General features: G+C 36.3%; 1 protein-coding gene across 2 annotated transcripts; it reads right to left on the bottom strand.

Moving 5' to 3' along the window:
• Positions 1 to 1,919: 1,919 nt before the first annotated feature.
• Positions 1,920 to 17,168, bottom strand: tspan11 (tetraspanin 11). Of its 2 annotated transcripts, XM_039668006.2 has the most exons (9): positions 17,030 to 17,168; positions 15,041 to 15,132; positions 12,565 to 12,756; positions 10,819 to 10,893; positions 10,510 to 10,614; positions 9,300 to 9,461; positions 8,562 to 8,648; positions 6,335 to 6,459; positions 1,920 to 3,744 (listed from the first exon to the last, which is right to left on the bottom strand). In XM_039668006.2, the coding sequence occupies exons 2-8, from the start codon at positions 15,125 to 15,127 to the stop codon at positions 6,382 to 6,384; spliced, it is 786 nt and encodes a 261-aa protein (XP_039523940.1). In that variant the 5' UTR covers positions 15,128 to 15,132; positions 17,030 to 17,168; the 3' UTR covers positions 1,920 to 3,744; positions 6,335 to 6,381. The 2 variants fall into 2 exon arrangements, with proteins under 2 accessions (XP_039523940.1, XP_039523941.1); XM_039668007.2 differs by lacking the exon at positions 6,335 to 6,459 and having other exon boundaries at positions 17,030 to 17,165.
• Between the last annotated feature and the right edge of the window lie 1,625 nt (positions 17,169 to 18,793).

Raw genomic sequence — 18,793 nt, 5'->3', positions numbered from 1 at the left:
CAGTCATCTGACTTTGATTGAAAGCTCTTCTCTCTGGACGTCTGGAGGCCATCTTTCCAGGCTCCGATCCAAGAAGCAACATCTGGCCCTATTCATCTCTTGCTGCGATTGCTTTGGTTCTGACACATGTCCTCATGCTGACAGGAACACACTCTACGGTTTCAGCTTGTGTGACAGGCCTCTGGTCCTGGTCCCGCTGACACTCACAGCTTTTGTTGTTTAAACGGCCATCTTATCCGAGCTTTGATCATGGCGCTGAAACATTCCAGCATGTTTACTGCAGAGAACAATGCCATTTAAATATTCATGTCAGCTGTCTGGTCAGTTTTAGTTCCGCTGTAAGCCATTGTTATGTATGGATGTATGTATGTATGTATGTATGTATGGATGGATGGATGGATGGATGGATGTATGGATGTATGGATGTATGTATGTATGTATGTATGTATGTATGTATGTATGTATGTATGGATGGATGGATGGATGGATGGATGGATGGATGGATGGATGGATGGATGGATGGATGGATGGATGTATGTATGGATGTATGTATGGATGTATGTATGTATGTATGTATGTATGTATGTATGTATGTATGGATGGATGGATGGATGGATGGATGGATGGATGGATGGATGGATGGATGGATGGATGGATGGATGGATGGATGGATGGATGGATGGATGTATGTATGTATGTATGTATGTATGGATGGATGGATGGATGGATGGATGGATGGATGGATGGATGGATGGATGGATGGATGTATGTATGTATGTATGTATGTATGTATGTATGTATGTATGGATGGATGGATGGATGGATGGATGGATGGATGGATGGATGGATGGATGGATGTATGGATGTATGTATGGATGTATGTATGTATGTATGTATGTATGTATGTATGTATGGATGGATGGATGGATGGATGGATGGATGGATGGATGGATGGATGGATGGATGGATGGATGGATGGATGGATGGATAGATAGATAGATAGATAGATTGTGACTGCTGACCTTGATGACAGAAAGAAAGCTTTATTCACAAGTTGTTTTCACAGCAACAGATTAAAACTTGAAACATGAGAGAAATAAAAAAGAGATAAATGGGGCAATATATCTGAGTCTTCTACCAAGTACACGATGTAGTAAGTTATCTGAAATGCAAGGCCTCAGATAACTACCGAGCACAGGTCCATATATGCCATAAGGAACCTGCTTGAAAGTCCACCCTAAACCTACAATCTTAAACAGTTCACATTCTCAAGAAGGAATTTATAGAGGACTTTGCCCTCCTTCTAATCCCTCTGTCAAAAGAATCATATATTGAGTAACAATAAATAATGTAGAGTCTCTGTTTTCAGTACATACAAAAAAAAAATATTGATTTACACACATACCTGTATATGTATGTCAAAAACCAAATGTATCTTATGATTAAAAGTAACTCATGTAAGATTAACGAAATGAATCATGTATAAGCAGCGTTATCTATTACCAGCTGTCTTTCATTCACTCTCACTTGTTAGTAATGTTAAACATAGGGTGAGGGGTGCCAAGCTGCTCAAATGCGCCTACTTGGTTATGGATGGCTTCCTGAGGAAACAACATGAGCAGAGGGGGATTCTGGCCACAATAATCCACTTTCATGGATCTTGGAATGATCAGATGCTTGACAGACAGTGTGCATTACAATTGCATTGCTCAAAGCACACTGAGAAGTGGTTTGAAACACATTGTGCAAGTGGGTGAGCTGAAAACATCTGTTTATTGAAGTTGCATAAGTCATCATTACTCCACCCTAATTGAATTTGTCAGTAACTTACTCATAACGGATGACAGAACAGTTAAAAATGTTTGCGGCTGCAATGCCAACACAAGATTAAAACTCAGAAAAACACAAGACAACACCAATAACTCAAAGTCATGCTTTTATACACACAAATCCATATAACAAGGACATTCTGTGGCAACATCACAAAAAGGCACCAGGAAATTAGCTTCCTCGGATTTGTTTGCAACAAGGGGAAAGTATTAAGCTACAGATCAGATTTTTATCTGACAGAAACAGAAAACAGAGACAAATTTATGTGGTCAAATGTAAGGACAATCTGGATTATCCGGATATTAAAGTTATTATCCGGATATGAGTGGCTGCATGTCAATGGGTCTTTGCTAATAGAAAAGCACATGAGAACCGGGTGGATTTTCAATTTAAAGTTGAAGTCGAGTTCTAGTCCTTGTCCTTGAAGCAAGCTTATCCACTTGTGTTTGTCTCCATCTATTGGCTAAAGCGTGTCAGTACAAGCAGTCAACAAAATACGTTTATTAGAAGTAGTCCTACATTTAAAAAAAAAAAAACATTCAATAAACATACAGCTGTTTCAGATAAAGCTCTACTGTCCACAAAAGGATGCAATAGTCTTAAGGCAAATCATTTATGAAGTGAACCCATTGTTATCAAAGTAAATGGTGATATTTCGTCATGAATATACATTTGATCTACAAACACATGAAAGATTAAATATATTATCTAAACTAATGGGATGGTTAAATGCATATTTTAAAATCAGCTCTGATGAGAGACAGCTAATTTGCACAATGTTTTACCAACATTTTAAAATATGCATTAGCATCTATCATTAGCATAAAGCAATTTGATGACATGTGGTAATCAGTACAGAAAACAAGAATGTTACATTACATGTTTTTGTCTTTTTCCAAACCATTTTTTACCCAAAGGACATTGAAATTCGAAAAAGGCCAACGTTGCTGTGGCAACTACATTAAGATTTTGCAGCTGTGATTAGTACTGCAAATGCAATGATGGAATAGTGCTCATTCTGGGAATTCATCAGTTCAATGAAAGTAAAATCCAGTAAGCATAATATTCAGCCAATCTGCCTGATGGATATCATTAAGGTTCAAAAAGCTACTTCATTTTTTTTTTTTCATCTAAAATGAAGTGTAAAACAATTGACATGATTTGCATTAAATGGTTTAGGATTTGCAAAGAGATTTACAATTCAATAACAACTGATGAACAGATCCACAGATTTAAAATAAGACACTTGAGTCCTATTTGGCATAATATAACAAAATATAAAGACTACAGACATGCTTTCCACTCTGTTTTAAGACATTACACCATTTTTCCCCCAGAATATGAACACCAACACTACCTGAAACTTGCTAAACATAGCCCTATCCACAAGCTACATATATTTTTATAGGAAAATATAATAATAAATGTTCTTCAACCCATTTTTGATGTTGGTCCAGTGTATTTTTGTGCCCATAAACAGGTTCCCACACCTGTTCGAGTTCTAGCAGCACATTACATACATAATAAGAGCAAATAAAAACAAATATGTGGTTCATAAAAAAATATTTTGTTATATGATGATAGCACAATTTATTAAAAGTGAAAAATAAATGTCATTTCTAACTGCCTCCTTGCATCTAAATGACCACAGTGCACTATTTTAAAGCTGTTAGGATCGTAAGGAGGCAACATTAATAGCAACATTTGTCTAAAACGTGGCAAATGAAAGATAATAAAGCCCTCACGTAGATTTGGTCATGCAGTTTTAAATGGGCACAGTAGTAAGGCCGTGTGTGTGTGTGTATGCATTGGAGCAGTCAGGAAAGGCATACTGTATATATACGTTTCCAAGCATCAGTACGGGTCCAGTTTAATTCGCCTGTGCAGGCAACAGGTGAACACCATTCCACATATCTGAAACACACACAGACAGAAACATGTGATCAAAGAAACATTAAAAAGATGATGTTTGGTCCTAGTTAAGATGTGGTGGACATCTGTCTGGTCAAATGCTCAAAATAATTGGAACAGAATGAGATACTGGGCAGGCATCAAGCAGCAGTACATTTCATAAAAAGAGCCCCAACAATAATAGATGTTCAGTATTTTTTTTTTTCTAGTTGATCCAGACATGGTCTGATGTGGCCTTGAGGCAATTGTTGAAACTCTCTTTATAAAAGGCTTGAAGGAAGAGGGAAGAGGTGTACAGTTACTATGGAAACCGAGGTGTACGGCAGCCGGTAGCAGTGTTGTTGTAATTGGGTCAATTAGCATGTGTGGGAGTGTGTGTATGTGCACGTGTTTGTACGGAGGCTACAGTGTGTATCAGAACAGTGGTAACTCTCATAATGAAGAGAGGATACACATTTGAGATTCACACAGGTGAGTTCTGGGAGTCTGTGCATTCCTTGTTGTAATGTTTAGGAGATAAAAATATAAGGCTGCAATTTTATAAACTCAGTCTGCAAGTTACAAAACATTATCTAAAAATATATAGCGTTTCAACATCTAGCCAGGTTTTTTTTTTTTGTGTCTATCTCTATGGAAAAAGCAAGACACATCGGAAGCCAGGTCCTGGGAGGGCTTGTGGTGGGCGATTATTTCTACAAAAATGATGGAGCCTCATCCTACCCACAAACACAGAAATAAACCAGAGCTGGAAGTGCAGCTCAACTCAAGTATTTCCTTGCCTTAATAATGTTCTACTTTTATAGGAAAACCATAAACTTTAAATTGGTTAATGTGGGGTTAATTGTAGGGTAAATGAGCAGTCATGGCACATGCAAGCAAGGATCTCGGAGTCTGGTTTATGAGTGTTTTTTTTTGAGGTTTCAAATCAACCTCTGGGAACTGTAAAGTTGGTGTCAATGTGTGGTAGTTTATGGACTAATAATAGGGTACGATATGTTAGTTTATAACCAAAAATGACTCCAATATACCAAAGTTAAGATTTATTAATATCAGTTTTTCACCTTTTCTATTTAAACCCTACAAAATACTACCATATAATCGCTTAATCATGAATTTTAAGAGTATTTTGAAGATATTTCACAGAATGTCAAAGCTGCTCTTTTTCATTCAAAACGAATGGGGACTTTTATTTGTGCTTGGGGTCAATTAATAAAACGGAAGTTAAATCATTGACAAAAGAACCAATGATGTTTAATGTCAACAGGGTCAAAACTGAATGTTTTATAATGCAAATATGCACGATAAATATTAAAAATACAACAAAAAGAGACATTTTCAGCAAATGATGACTAGTGTTCAAAAGTTCAAGACCTGCCAAAAGTCTCTTATGCTCACCAAGGGTGCATTTATTTGGTCAAAAATATAGTAAAAACAGTATTACAATTAAAAATATCTGTTTTCTATTTGAGTATATTTCCATTTGTAATTTATTCTTGTAATGAAAAAGCTGAATTTTCAGCATCATTACTCCAGTCTTCAGTGTTGCATGATCCTTCAGAAATCATTTTAATATGCTGATTTGGTTTAAAAGTTTTAAAGAACAGCATTTATTTGAATTATAAATCTTTTGTAACGCTGTAAATGACTTTACTGTCCCTTTTGGTCAATTTAAGCATCATTGCTGAATAAAAATGTAAGTATGTTTCAGAAAAAAAATCTGGCCCCAAACTTTTGAACAGTAGTGTAAATATGCAAATGCGATCATATTACATTAGCAAATGTAGCATTTAGTGAACAAAATGTATAGACTATATTATGGTGCGTTTATGCCTCTTGTCATTTTTGGATCTTAACAGCATCAATGTGTGGAAAAGAGCACCTTAGAAAATCTACCTTCCTTTGTGCATTTTTCATTTTCAGCTTTAACAAGTTTGGTCTTTCAAGCATCTCTCCTCCATGTCATAAAGCACTGAGAGAGAAGCAGTGTTACTGCTCTTTGCCAGCACTTTTAATGCTACTCTAGAGGAAAATAAAGCCGGATGAAAAGTGGGATTAACTGCACCGGAGAAAGGCACGACAGACAGCAAACTGTGAGATGAGACTTATATGCAATCAGCAGACCTATACAAAAAAACCAAGTCTCTTTTTTTTTTCTGAGCAGATATGTTGACACCTTTGAAACTTCTCCTTTCCAACAGTCTGTGTCCACAGGGAGGGATACAATAGACAGGAAGAGAAAAGTCTGAAATAGATCGGACACACTGGGAGTCTCACAGCAGGTTTCAGGTAGAAGGTTATATCAGGTCTGCACAGTCCAAGGTGAAAGTTGCTAACTCACAAAAAAGCATTTATAACTGAAACTCTTCAAAAAATATTATCTCAAAATACAAATGATCAACATAAAATGTTTTTCAGTGCCATTAGTTTTGCTCCTTTTTGCCATGCAGCATTCAGCATGTGTGGTTTAAGAGTGCTGGTGTCATGCCAAACACATACACATAAGTCATACAGAAAGCATGGGGTGGACATTAGGTGAGGCACATCGACATGCGCGCGCGCACACACACACACAGCATAAACTCAAACAGCCGACCTTCTCATCGCATAGCGGTTCTGGAGTCAAATATTGGAACTAGCCAATCAAACTTCAGAAAAGTCCTCTTCCTCTTCTTTATAAAGCAGATATATAAAGCAGGCAGTCAGCACTGCTCCTATTAACTACAGGACACACACACACACACACACATAAATGGAGACAAAAAGAAAGAGACAGAGAGAAAGACAACCAAAACCAAGACAAAACAGAGACACACTGTAATTTAAGACAAACATTAAATCCCTGAAATACGGTGTTCGCTTCAGAGGAAACAATGCACTGATTCTTTTTAACGTTAAATGCAGCTTAAATGCAGAAGTTAAATGCAGCTTTTTAACTCATAATTCATAATTCAATGTGTTTTATTGGCTCAATTCAAGGCTTTCACTCTGCATAAGATGTTTTTATATTAAATAAATAATCTAATTGCAGAATTAAACAGTATCATCTCATACAATTATACATTAATAAATAATGACCCCTTGATTTCAGTGCATTTTGCTTGATTTCAGCTTGACAAATTTACTACTAATATTACAAAGATTGAGTAGCTTGTAGCTTGGCAAGCAACAGTTTTAAAGTATTTCTTCAACACAAACAATTTGTTCTGTTATGAACCCCTGCGGAGCGGCACTGTTTACTGCCATAATGACAGTAATAATGAAAGATCATTGAAGAGGATCAATTTAATTAGCGCTCCCTATAGAGAGCTAGTTCAAGCCACTTTGAGGCTTTTTGCAGTAAAATCATTACATCAAATTTAACACAGGACTTATTTTTAGTCCCCTAATCACTCCAGAGCTTCACGTTTACTGGATGAGATGATCACATGACCAGCAGCTGAGACCTTGATGCTGAAAACGCTGCTCATAAGTCCGTACGGTTACAGTTTTAGGCATCCACTTAAAATAAAACTAGGAAATCTATTAAACAATTTTGACTTACTAAGTGAGACTAACATCCAGTATACTGCGTAGCATGCGATACACAGTACAGGCTGCATCCTACTCACTACATCCCATTTAACACATACTGTATGCTGGTTGTTGAATTTCAGATCAATACATATCTGACAGCAAACATTCACTTTCATGTACATATTAAAAAATGATATACCAATATTTAAGCCATGTACTACCCACTAAATAGAAGGTGAACTTAAAAACATAATCTATGGTCATTATACATCACTCCCAGGCAGCTACACGAATCAATATGAGGTCTTAGCTGGAGTCACATTTCAGTGGTGTTTATATACAGAGTTTATTCAAAGGAAACAGATCGATGGCCCTCGGCACCCCTGCAGTGAATGCAGACGCTCCATGCGAGATCTCCTCTTTAAGCTGAGAGCTCTTATCTCTCTTTCTTTCATTTTCTCAAGCCTGCATGCGGTCTCCACCTATTTTTACCCAGCGGGCAGTGTTCTGTGTAACTACCGTGCACATTACCGGTCGAGGGCAAAAGCAGTCCATTAAACGATTGCCCTCTGGTCAGTGCATCAGCTATTTTAGTGAAGACTTTCGTGTTATTGAACCAGAAGACATCAATGATCCATTGTTACTGTTTCTCTAATTGGACATAAACATCTCTGTAAAGTATGCAAGTTCTAAATGTTTTGTGGTCAGTAAGCCCCCTCTTTTTTTTAAAGAAAGAAATTACATTTATAATATTACACAAGAATTATATCTCAAATAAATGCTGCTCATTTGAACTTTCTATTCAACAAAAAATAAATGTATTATAAAAATGTTTATAACAAAAATATGAATAAAAAATATATATATAAAAATATATACATAAAATATATATATAAAAAAAAAAATATATATATACATATATATATATATATATAATATATAAAATATATATAATATATACATATATATATATATATATATATTTTATTTATTTTTTTTACATATTAGAATGACACAGAAGACTGGAGTAATGGCTGCTGATAATTTAGCTATGCCATCTCTGGAAATAATAATATTTTTAAAAAATTGTTCGCTTTTACTGTATTTTTGATCAAATAAATACAGCCTTGGTTAGCTTAAGAGACTTCATTAAAAACATAAAAAAACATACCACACATTATAACGTTATTACAGACACACACACACATAAAATGTGTTTATATATATATATATAAGTTGAATTTTCCTTTTTATGTAAACTATCCCTTTAATTGAGCACCCCACCTGAGGGAGAGGGAGGGGCTTACCTGTAGACAGGCCACGCCTATCCCCACAGCTCCAATGATGAGCAAGTGATCCGCCAGGAACTGCTCCAGTTTCGTGATACAGCCGCCCTGTGAGAGACAACAGCATTATAAACTACTTCAGTTCATAAATGTACATATCATGTGCTTGTCTTTTCATTGTCAACATGCATATGCGGATTTATAAATCGATTTATTTTGCAGACTGATAAAGGCTTACAGATGTATGGGTGATGGGAGAATTTTTTAATTGTGTGATTTACAAGACATTGTTGTGAATACCACCACAACGAAAGGCATATAGAATAAAACGAATGGCTCTCGATAGGCCTGTAAAACCAATGTTGTTATGTATTATGTATCACACCGGAGGTCTGTTCCCAAAGAATACATACAGAGAGCTTGGCAGCAGTTCACTGTAGTGTTACCTCACACTTCACAAGCTCATATACTGTATGTTACCAGTCGCTCACAGCTGTGCTTTCATAGTCTAAATGACTCCCAAGAGGGGTATTAAACACTTCATGATGATATGGTTCACAGGCGCATTGTAGTTCCCACAGACAATGAGAAGGCATCTAAGCATGTGGTAGCTTTGCCTCAAACCTCAATACCACAACAGAACATTAATAGAGTTCTGTGTTTTGTAAAGGAAATTAAGTGCAGACGAATACACAAGTATGATAATGCTGAATAAATGTTATGTGGAGGATGATTTGATGTTAACAGTGTCAGACCCACCTCCACCTTGTAGATGTTGGAGGGGTGGTCTCTCTTTCCACACTGAGGCGTGATGGTCTTACAGCAGCTGTCAGGGACAACCCTTTTCTCCGCCTCCGGAGACTTGATGATGTACACGCTGTGCATCCAATCAAGAGAGTTGTTGCTCCCGCAGCACTTGAACTGCAAGGTGAAGGTGAGGGAGTTAGGATTACTTTACTATTAGGATCAGTGCACAAAGTGGTCCTGTATATAACGTATATCTGCACTGTTTTGTTCGTAGTAGTGATTTTGCATGTCGTTTAGGGACAGTATATTGTGTAACTCATTTACATTTTAACATGTTAAACTAGGGCTGTTAATCGCGATTAATTGCATCCAAAATAAAAGTTTGTGTTTACATAATATATGTGGGTGCACTGTGTATAATTATTTTGTATATATAAAAATACACACACATGCATGTATATTTAAGAAAAAAAAATATTTATATATAAAATATTTATATTTATATATAATATAAATTATATATAAATCTATATACAGTATATACATGAAAATATTTCTTAAATATATACAAGCATGTGTGTGTATTTATATATAGTATATAAAATAATTATACACAGTGCACCCAAATATATTATGTAAACACAAACTTTTATTTTGGATGCGATTAATCGCAATTAATCGTTTGACAGCCCTAGTTTAAACAAAAATAAATAGCTTATATAATCAAATTTAAAACAATTTAACACAAAATTAAATAAACATTAAATTGACATGTTTAATTCTTTCATTTTATGTATGTTATAACATACATAAAAAACAAAAACAAATATAAAAATGTATTACATTAAAATAAATTAATATTAAATAAAAAACAAATAAAATATGAATATTATTCTTTTTACATGAAATTAAAATATGAAATTAAAACAAAATAAAAAAGATTAAATTAAAATAACATAAAAAGTATTAAATAAAAGCAAAATAAAATACTTATTAAATAAATAAGTATTTAAATATAAATAAGTATAAATAGCTACTAAATAAAGCTATTGCCACTGAATTTTCTACTTCTAGAATTGATTAGGACCATTCACATGCTATTACCATCGAACAAAAATTGAAAAAATGTAATACAATATAAAATGAATTTGCCCAAGCCGCATAATCTTGTCTTTAGTCTCTAATCTAAGAAAATTAAAGGCTGGGATTTGGAGTTTCTCACATCCTGCTGTAGTCTGTCCACAGACTGAGTGATGCTCTCTTTTCCAGGTTGGGCATAGTTCTCTGTCATCGTCTTGCTCAAGTGCTGCTTCAGCTCTTCACTCAGCTGTGACAGAGAGAGAAGAGAAAAAAAAATGGAGAGAAATGAACAAAAATAAACAGAGAGTGAGCAGAAGGCAGTGTCATCACTCAAATGTCTCATCTGTGCCAGTCCGGTACAGCCCTGCAAATAGATCCATCATAAAAGCAATTGGGAGTTGGTTCTTTAGAGCTTTGTTTTTATAGCAATACTGACAAAAATTTCACTCACCGCCTGGTAATAAACATAAGCCAGAACACCAGCCACCAGCTCAATGATGAAGATCAGAAGCAGACAGGAGAAGTACTGGAAGAACACAGGATACAAATACAATTAATGCAAACAAAATGATCAGAAAACAGGAAAACAGTCTCTAGATACACTCAATGCTGATGTCATAACAATCCATGGGAAGCACATATAAAAAATAAAAAAACAATTCCTATTATTCTCATTATGTCAGAAAGTCATGAATGTCAAGGGGATGTTTGTTGTTCCACAACTAAAAAAACATACTCATAGAAAAATGAACTGTAAAAATGTAAAAACAAATTAATTACATAGTTAACAAAAAAGCATAATAGCATCAAAACAAAATTTAAGACATCTTGAATTTTTTTAACTACTCTAAAAAATGCTGGGTTGTTTTAACCCAATTTTGGGTCAAAAATTGACAAACCCAGCCATTGGGTTGCTTTTTTTAAATTACGTTTTTAACCCAATGATTGAGTTTGTCCACATTTGTCCCATAATTGGGTTAAAACAACCCAACGACGGGAGCACCCCAAAATCCGAGAATCTGGAAAATGGCTTCTCTAAAAGACACAGCACATAAACACTCGAAATGCTTCAAAATATAACAATGTTTGGACTGTCATGAGGATAAAGTAAATAAAATAGTTTTTTCAGAAATGTCTCGTTTAGAGCTGGCAGAGGTGGAGACGTCTGCAAAGACACAGTGGCATTTTCCTCAGAGGAAAATAAAACAATGAATGACTAAACCAAAGAAGCTGTCACAGTTTACAGCGGGGGGAGAGCGAGTGGGTGATAACAACCACAAATCTGCCACAAAACATGTTTTCAGGGAAATATTTTTCGTGGAATAATTAAAAAACAAACCGACCAACAAACAAAACAATGTTTTCAAGATTATACATACTCACCAAGCCTTTGTGCACACACTGATTTCTATTATAACTGCCAAGTGAGTATTGAAGTTGAACTTTAGTTTCAATCACTAATCAGCAGATTTAAATGAGCAAAGAAGTGAAATGTTCACATCAAATCATGCACAGAGGACACTGTAGACTGAACCAACGGCAACAGTGTGTGAGAGATGAATAAACTCACATACACGCCGCACTTCTCTTCTAAAGGTCGAAAGAAAGGACAGGAAGTCCAATGCAATTTATATAAACACCAACACGAGCACTGAAGCAAATGAAATGAACCTATTCAAGGTTATTCAAACAAATCAACCTTAAGCCAGCTGTCGCATGTTGACATTTATGCATATACGTTTTTGTTTTTTTTTTCCCAAAATGCAACGCATTCAGATCAGACTAGAAAGGCAGTATCCTCATTACTAATTCCTACCGAGGTTGGCGCTCCACCGTAGATTCATACATGGAAGCGAGAGTGGGCTATAAATAGCACTGCTGCAGTGGCAGTCACAACCTTGCTTGTCTCTTTCACTCCCTCGAACAAACACAAGGTACTATCTTTTTTTTTTTTTAAATTGCGAGAAAGCACATGCCCGTCAGCTCATTAGTCACGGCTCCATGGAGCCTGTTCTACTTTGTCTGTGGACACTTGGCGCCTCCCTCCTCAACTTACAGCCAACAATAACCGAGTTGACCAAAAAAAGACTAGGATCTAAAGCAATTACATCCAGTGAGTGATGCACAATGGATAAATTGGCGCAATTGGCAAAGTTACGACCTCTCAGTGTGGTCTGCATTCATTTCTTCTTCTCACCGTGGAGAGACAGCTCCTCTGCTCACGTATGACGGCACAGCAACCCAAGAACCCGGTGACCATCACCAGCCCCCCGGCCAGGATCAGGATGTAGGCGGATACGGCGAATGTACTGGAGGCCAGAAGGCTCAGGTACTCTCCTTTATCCACCAGCGTCCAGATCCCAACACCCATCACCACCCCGCCGCCCATCTGAAAGACAGAATAACTCATCAAAGGATATCATAGTGCTCCTGCTATTACACAAAGTTCAAAAGGGGACAAATAAAATGAAACCAACCTTTTAGAACTCAAACATCAATGTGTATACATTTTAATTTGAATTAAATTAAATGCAATTTAATGTTTGTGATTCTAAAAGGTCTGTAAAGTTTCAAAGTTCACGATAAATTGAGTTATTGTCTCGCAAAAGAAAGAACCAATACTGAATTGTATTCTTACTTTCTGCAAAAACCTACATAGGTTTGTAACAGATTTGCGTAATGCCAGCCTATGGCCTTCATTGGCTGCCGACAAACAACGTCAACTTTGACCCACCCTCAAACACTGTAGTTGTAGCTGAGGGCGGGAAGAGTTTGGTTTGTGTCGTCGACAGCACTGGTAGCCTATCAATTCTTAGTATACCTGGGCACCTGATACACAGGAAGTCCTGAGTTTCTGGAGTCATTAACTACGACTTGAATTATTATTTTGAACTAATTTATTAAGGTGTTATTACATTGTCATGAGCCTGTCAGGATGTTTTACCACTTATTTCACTTACGCAGATAGAAGGACAACCCTTCGGATGAGATATTAAACCGAGGTTCTGACTTTCTGGGGTCTTTAACCTCTTTAATAGTTATTTTGAAGTAATTTATTAAGGTTATAGTACATTCTGATAGGCATTTTAAATGTAGCTCCCTGAAGAACTTAAAGTGTGCAAAAGCAAATCCACTTTGCTTTCAGGACTCTGGCTTGAATTTATACAGTAAAACCAAGCCATTGTTACTATTCGTATAAATCTTTATAGACTGATAAAGCCTCTCAGCTGAAATTCGTTTGGCTTACACGCTGTAAGTGGTTGACCAATCGCAAAAGACTGGGCCATCTGACCAATCAGAGGAGAGTAGAATCTCAGAAAGGAGGGTTGAGAGAGAGACCGAATCCTTTATCGAACGTTTCAGACACAGTGAGAAAAGAGGTGATGCTGCAATGTATGTTATGAGAAAGTTAAAGTGTTTTTGGACCTTGGATGCATGTAAACATCTTTTAAGAGATCTCCAAAACAAAATTAGGCTTTAAGATATTTTTAATAAACTTTTTGACTGTTTTTTAACAATGTGGAAAGTGTAACATTACATTAAAAAATTTATGTGACCCCTTGGATGACAGCAAAAACATTTTTTAAAGTCTTCAAACTAAAGACAAACAATTATGAAAATTCTAGGATTAGACAGATGGCTGAGGACAAACAATGGTGTCATAGAAGCTGGAGTGAGAAAATAATGGAGTTAATTATAGATATCAAACTGAAACCCCTGTTTCAAATGATAAACAACTATTTCAAGTTGTTTGACAGGCTTGTCATTATTTAACCAACTCAAATAATCATTAATTTACCCTGAGATTTCAGCAGGTTAATTATCCACCTGTGTGGTGTTATGCATGGTAAACACTCCATTAATCTATTCACATACAAAAGTAATCCACACCATCCGCTTTTCAGATTGATCCAAGTCGGAAGCAGAGGCAATCAACACTCTTGTTCTTTCCTTGTCATTCTCAAGTGCCAAACTCAAACAACAGATGTTCCAGACTCCCATTGTCTTTCATGCCCCCTGAGCTGCTTGCATACCACACACAGTGAGGACTTTGTGTTTGAGAGAGAAAAGTGCTGCACTGAAGGAATCACTAGAGCAAATATATTGCAGAGGTTATGCTTTAACGTAATAGTTCACCCAAAAATGAAAACGAGTCATTAATTACTCAACCATGTCGTTTCAAACCCACGTGACTCAACAACAAAGATCAATTCAATGAAAGGATACTTTCTTCTCCATTCAGATTTACTCATGTTTTAAAGAAACATATTCAACCCTAGAGGGCGCTGTACTTGTTGAGCTCAGGGAGAGGCGGGAAGAGGAAGAGAACGAGAGAAGGAATGATGAGACAAGACTCAGATTATTTAATTTATGAAATCAACATTCACGTACACACTTCCATCGCCTTGTTACATCTCTCATCACAACTGATATGTAATAAGACTGCTGCCTAAAAACAGAATCTAGAAACATTCTCCTACCACCACTGTTTAATGCATGACAAAGTTGAAACTTTTTTCCCCCTCTGAACAACATGCATTATTCATTATAAGCCCAGAAATGTGTATTGAGAAAGTACATTTTGATTTCATGTTGATGTTAAACACAGCACATTTTGCATGTTGCATAGTTATCCAAAGGGGTTTTAATACCAAAAAGCGAATCTGACTCACCCAGAACAGGAAGTTGAAAACAAAGAGGAGGTATTTGAGACACACTGTGACCCAGTCGCCCTGCTCATCCTTATACATGCTGCCCATCTTTTCTGTTGGAGAGAAGAAAAGAAATGGAACACAAAATGAGTTCTCATGAAGTGGTGGATGTTCACTTTGTCAAAACGACAAAGAGGAGGAGGTGGGCAGGAGAGTAAACGGGCTTTTGGAAAGATGGCAGTCAAACACTGTTCTTTTCCATGACATGTTAATTAACAGCTGTGGCCCATGGGTTTCTGCCACAGACAGACGACACGCTCCATCTCAGGGCCCAGTGTGGAGGCGTCGCGTGTCAAAACAGCAGCCATGTATGGCCGATAAAATGAGGGTGTTTGGTTTGAAATGGTGGAGAGCACAACAAAACTACACACACAATCCAACCCTTTCGGCTGGTTTTAGAAATCCCGAGGACACCGAATGCACCACCAGATTGGAAAGGTGACGGACATGTTCTGTTCCAAAACACATTTGACTGCAGACCTGCTATAATGGGCTTTTTTGCCTAGATTTTCATTGTACCATCGATTTCTTTTGGATACAGAGGCATAAAGAATTTGTTCAGAATGACTGTGGGCACATATTGATTTGCTGATCACGTGATGTAAATATATGGAGAAAGCCTTCGCTGTGTGTCAGTAAAGTAATCACTTAAAGTGCTTTTTCTTAAAGGGTTATCTACCTGTATTGAGCAGTAAATACAGATTATTTATGATGCTGATGGACTCCAAATGCAGACATAAGTATACCACTAAATTGGAATTATGATAGTAGAAGATAATGTTTTATTCATTGCATTGGCATTTATTATTCACCTCATTGTGAAGGTCTGCCTGATAAAGACAAACTACTGTATCGTATCCACTCTGTTGACAGACCAGTGGCTTTGGCTGGGATTTGAGACACATGCAGGCTTTGTGTTGTTATGGGTTACTACAAGTATTTAAAGAAGTGTTTCAAGAATTTTAAGTAAGAATGGTCTTTTATATACTCCATATACAGATTTTTTTTTTTTTACTTACTACATTATGAAACCACAATTTCACTTAAAAAGTGACTTTATTGAAAGATTTAATGGTTATTAGAGAAAACATAAAATAAAACACTTGCTCAAACGTAAAGTCATGCAGGGACTTCCTTTTATTGTTTTGCAGCAAACTTTAAAGTGATATTTTTTATATATATTTGATAACTTGCTGGTCTCTGGCAGGTTGTAGAATGTGTTTCAGCAAGCAGAGTAGGCCTACTTGAATATAATTTAGACATTCACTGTAATTTATGTGGTAATAATAGGCCTACGTTTCCCTAAAAAAAACCCTGATTTAAAAAGTTAATTACCAAATACTATGCCTATTGTCCACTAAACACATTTATATTAGAGTAAGCTATATTATAGTATATTTTTCGTCAAAACTAACATTCGTAAACATCATCAGGTAGCTATATTTGAGGTTAACGGAAGCTGGTAACCTTTCTTTGGTCTATTTATACCACGTTTCACTTTCGCTCTGTTTTCTCATATTGTTCGAGGAGTTTTGTGGTTTCCTCATCAAAACTGACGCCAATCGATTCAAAAGCCACGGATGCGATGTGTCTAAATATCGCATGAAATTACTCCCCTAAGCATTTCAGTAATTAAAATTCACGTTATTATGCTCCTCCTTCGCCCCATACAATGAAAGCAATGGTGGTTGCCCCGAAAAAAAGAGGACAATGTTGATTCAATGCAGACGATTCTCTTTCTTTCCTCCCCCGTACTTTATAGATACTTTCCGCAAAGCGCATCGCGCAGTTGCATTGCGCGTCGAGGAACATAAGCAAATCAAAACTGCGTGGTGTCATGTAGCTACGCTTTATTTATTTATTTTTAAATAAAACCTTGCTCTTATGCCGTGTTTGGGACAAACACCAAAGTCACTTTGCTTAAAGAGAAAACATCGAGTTTAAACTTACCGTAACAGCAGATTGTGGTTGTTTTCCCAAGCGAGGCTTGTTGCTCCGGACTCCGGAGGCGTGTGTCCAGTCGGAGCCGGGCGGAGGGTCAGCGCAGGATGTTAGGAGGAAATGCAACTACAGCCCGCCCCTTCATTTCATAAGATTAAATACAGCGAGCTGTTCGTCGTCTTCAAAGGCTGCCCGTGGACTGAATAACTGTTATTAGTGCTTTTAAGTAAGTTGCCTTGTCTCATTCTGTGGGGGAAAAAATCTATATTTTTTCTCCCCTGGGGTTTGAACTGGACTGTTGAATAGGCTCCTGTAAATAATCGTATTCGTTAAAAGAATTCTACTGTAAAAACCTGTTGACTCCAAAAATGGTTAGGCCTAAATTTAAGAATTAGCCTGTAAGTTATTTGAATTGCATGAATTTCCATCCATTTAGATTACTTAGTTCCAACATTTCAAACTAATAAACAATCATATTTTGCATTCTCGTTTCATTTATGTGTGATATGCAAATATGCATCAGATTAAGTTTATTAGTTTATGTTAAAATTGCTTCATAAAAATTGATGGAAGTTTTATACTTTAAATAGTACATGTCGACTATTTATTTATATATAGATTTATATATAAATATATTACATGTAAATGCAAATATTTTATAATATTTTTTTCTTAAATATAGGTCTACATGCATGTGTATGTAATTATATGTATACAAAATAATTATACACAGTGCACCCACATATATTACACAAACTTTTATTTTGGATGCGATTAATCGCAATTAATCATTTGACAGCCCTTATAACTGTAGTAAAAAGTAGAAAAAAATTTAAGTAGAAATGGGCTTATAATTTACATGAAGTTGTAAAAGTAAAAAGCATCTTATAACAATGGGTATTCCCAGAAAAAACATTGATCCTATTAACAATTAAAAAAAATTTGCGTTGTTATAGCATTATTTTAGAGCCATGTGCAAAGTATAGATTTGCATCTTTTTTTAAATTATATTAAGTAGGCTACATCTGTCAATTTCCCCCAGTAGTGATGAAGACCATGAAAGCAGGGACAAAATTACACTTCCTAATGCATCTCAATAATTCACTTTCACATAATCTTTCACGATATGGACATAATACTGACAGTTTCTTGATGCTTGACTCTCAGTTGACTCTCCTTTCGAACTCAAACTGCCCTCTTGCACACAGAAGTTCCTCTGTGTGCCTTTCTCTTTCAAATCCCAGTAACCTAATAAAGTCAAAACCCCATTAGGAGAACACACGCCTCCATATGGCAGCGGATATGAGCCGCAGTCACCTGCCTGTGACAGTTCTCCAGCTGAAACAGCGTTAGAGAGGAAAACGTTATCTATCATGTCTGAATTAATGAAAAGAGTCTACAGAGACAGCGACAAAGCCACTTAAAGTGAGAAATGTCTTCTGGCTCTGTTAGGTCTCCTAATGGAAATGAACACAAACTCATTGAATATGAGATTTGAGTTCTGCATCTTCTATCTCTATTTTCCCTGATAAAACGCCTGTTGATTGACAATTCACTGCAAAGTTTTCATTCAGGGAATCAAATCTGAGTCACATCAGATGGAAGCGGCGACATCAGGGACAACAAACACAAGCTTCGGGAAGATGGAAAGAAAAGATGACATTAACAATGCAGCAGATGACAGAGAACTTTGAAAAGAAACTCAGCCTATTGAACTGTTTATCCTTTTGAATTCGACTCATTGTGATTCCAGACTGGTTCTTTCTGGTTTTC

This window comes from Pimephales promelas, chromosome 24 (genome assembly GCF_988280905.1).
Source record: "Pimephales promelas chromosome 24, fPimPro1.hap1.1, whole genome shotgun sequence".
Taxonomy (NCBI): Eukaryota; Metazoa; Chordata; class Actinopteri; order Cypriniformes; family Leuciscidae; genus Pimephales; species Pimephales promelas.
The sequence above is the reverse complement of the archived record's forward strand: the minus strand, read 5'-3'. Positions and strand labels throughout refer to the sequence as shown.

Excerpts from the sequence above, each read along its gene's own strand:
- tspan11 (XM_039668006.2), bottom strand. The coding sequence starts at position 15,127 with ATGGGCAGCATGTATAAGGATGAGCAGGGCGACTGGGTCACAGTGTGT. Across the intron at positions 10,615-10,818 it reads CTTATGTTTATTACCAGGCG|CTGAGTGAAGAGCTGAAGCA; the intron begins GTGAGTGAAATT and ends TCTCTGTCACAG. Across the intron at positions 8,649-9,299 it reads CCAACATCTACAAGGTGGAG|GGCGGCTGTATCACGAAACT; the intron begins GTGGGTCTGACA and ends TGTCTCTCACAG.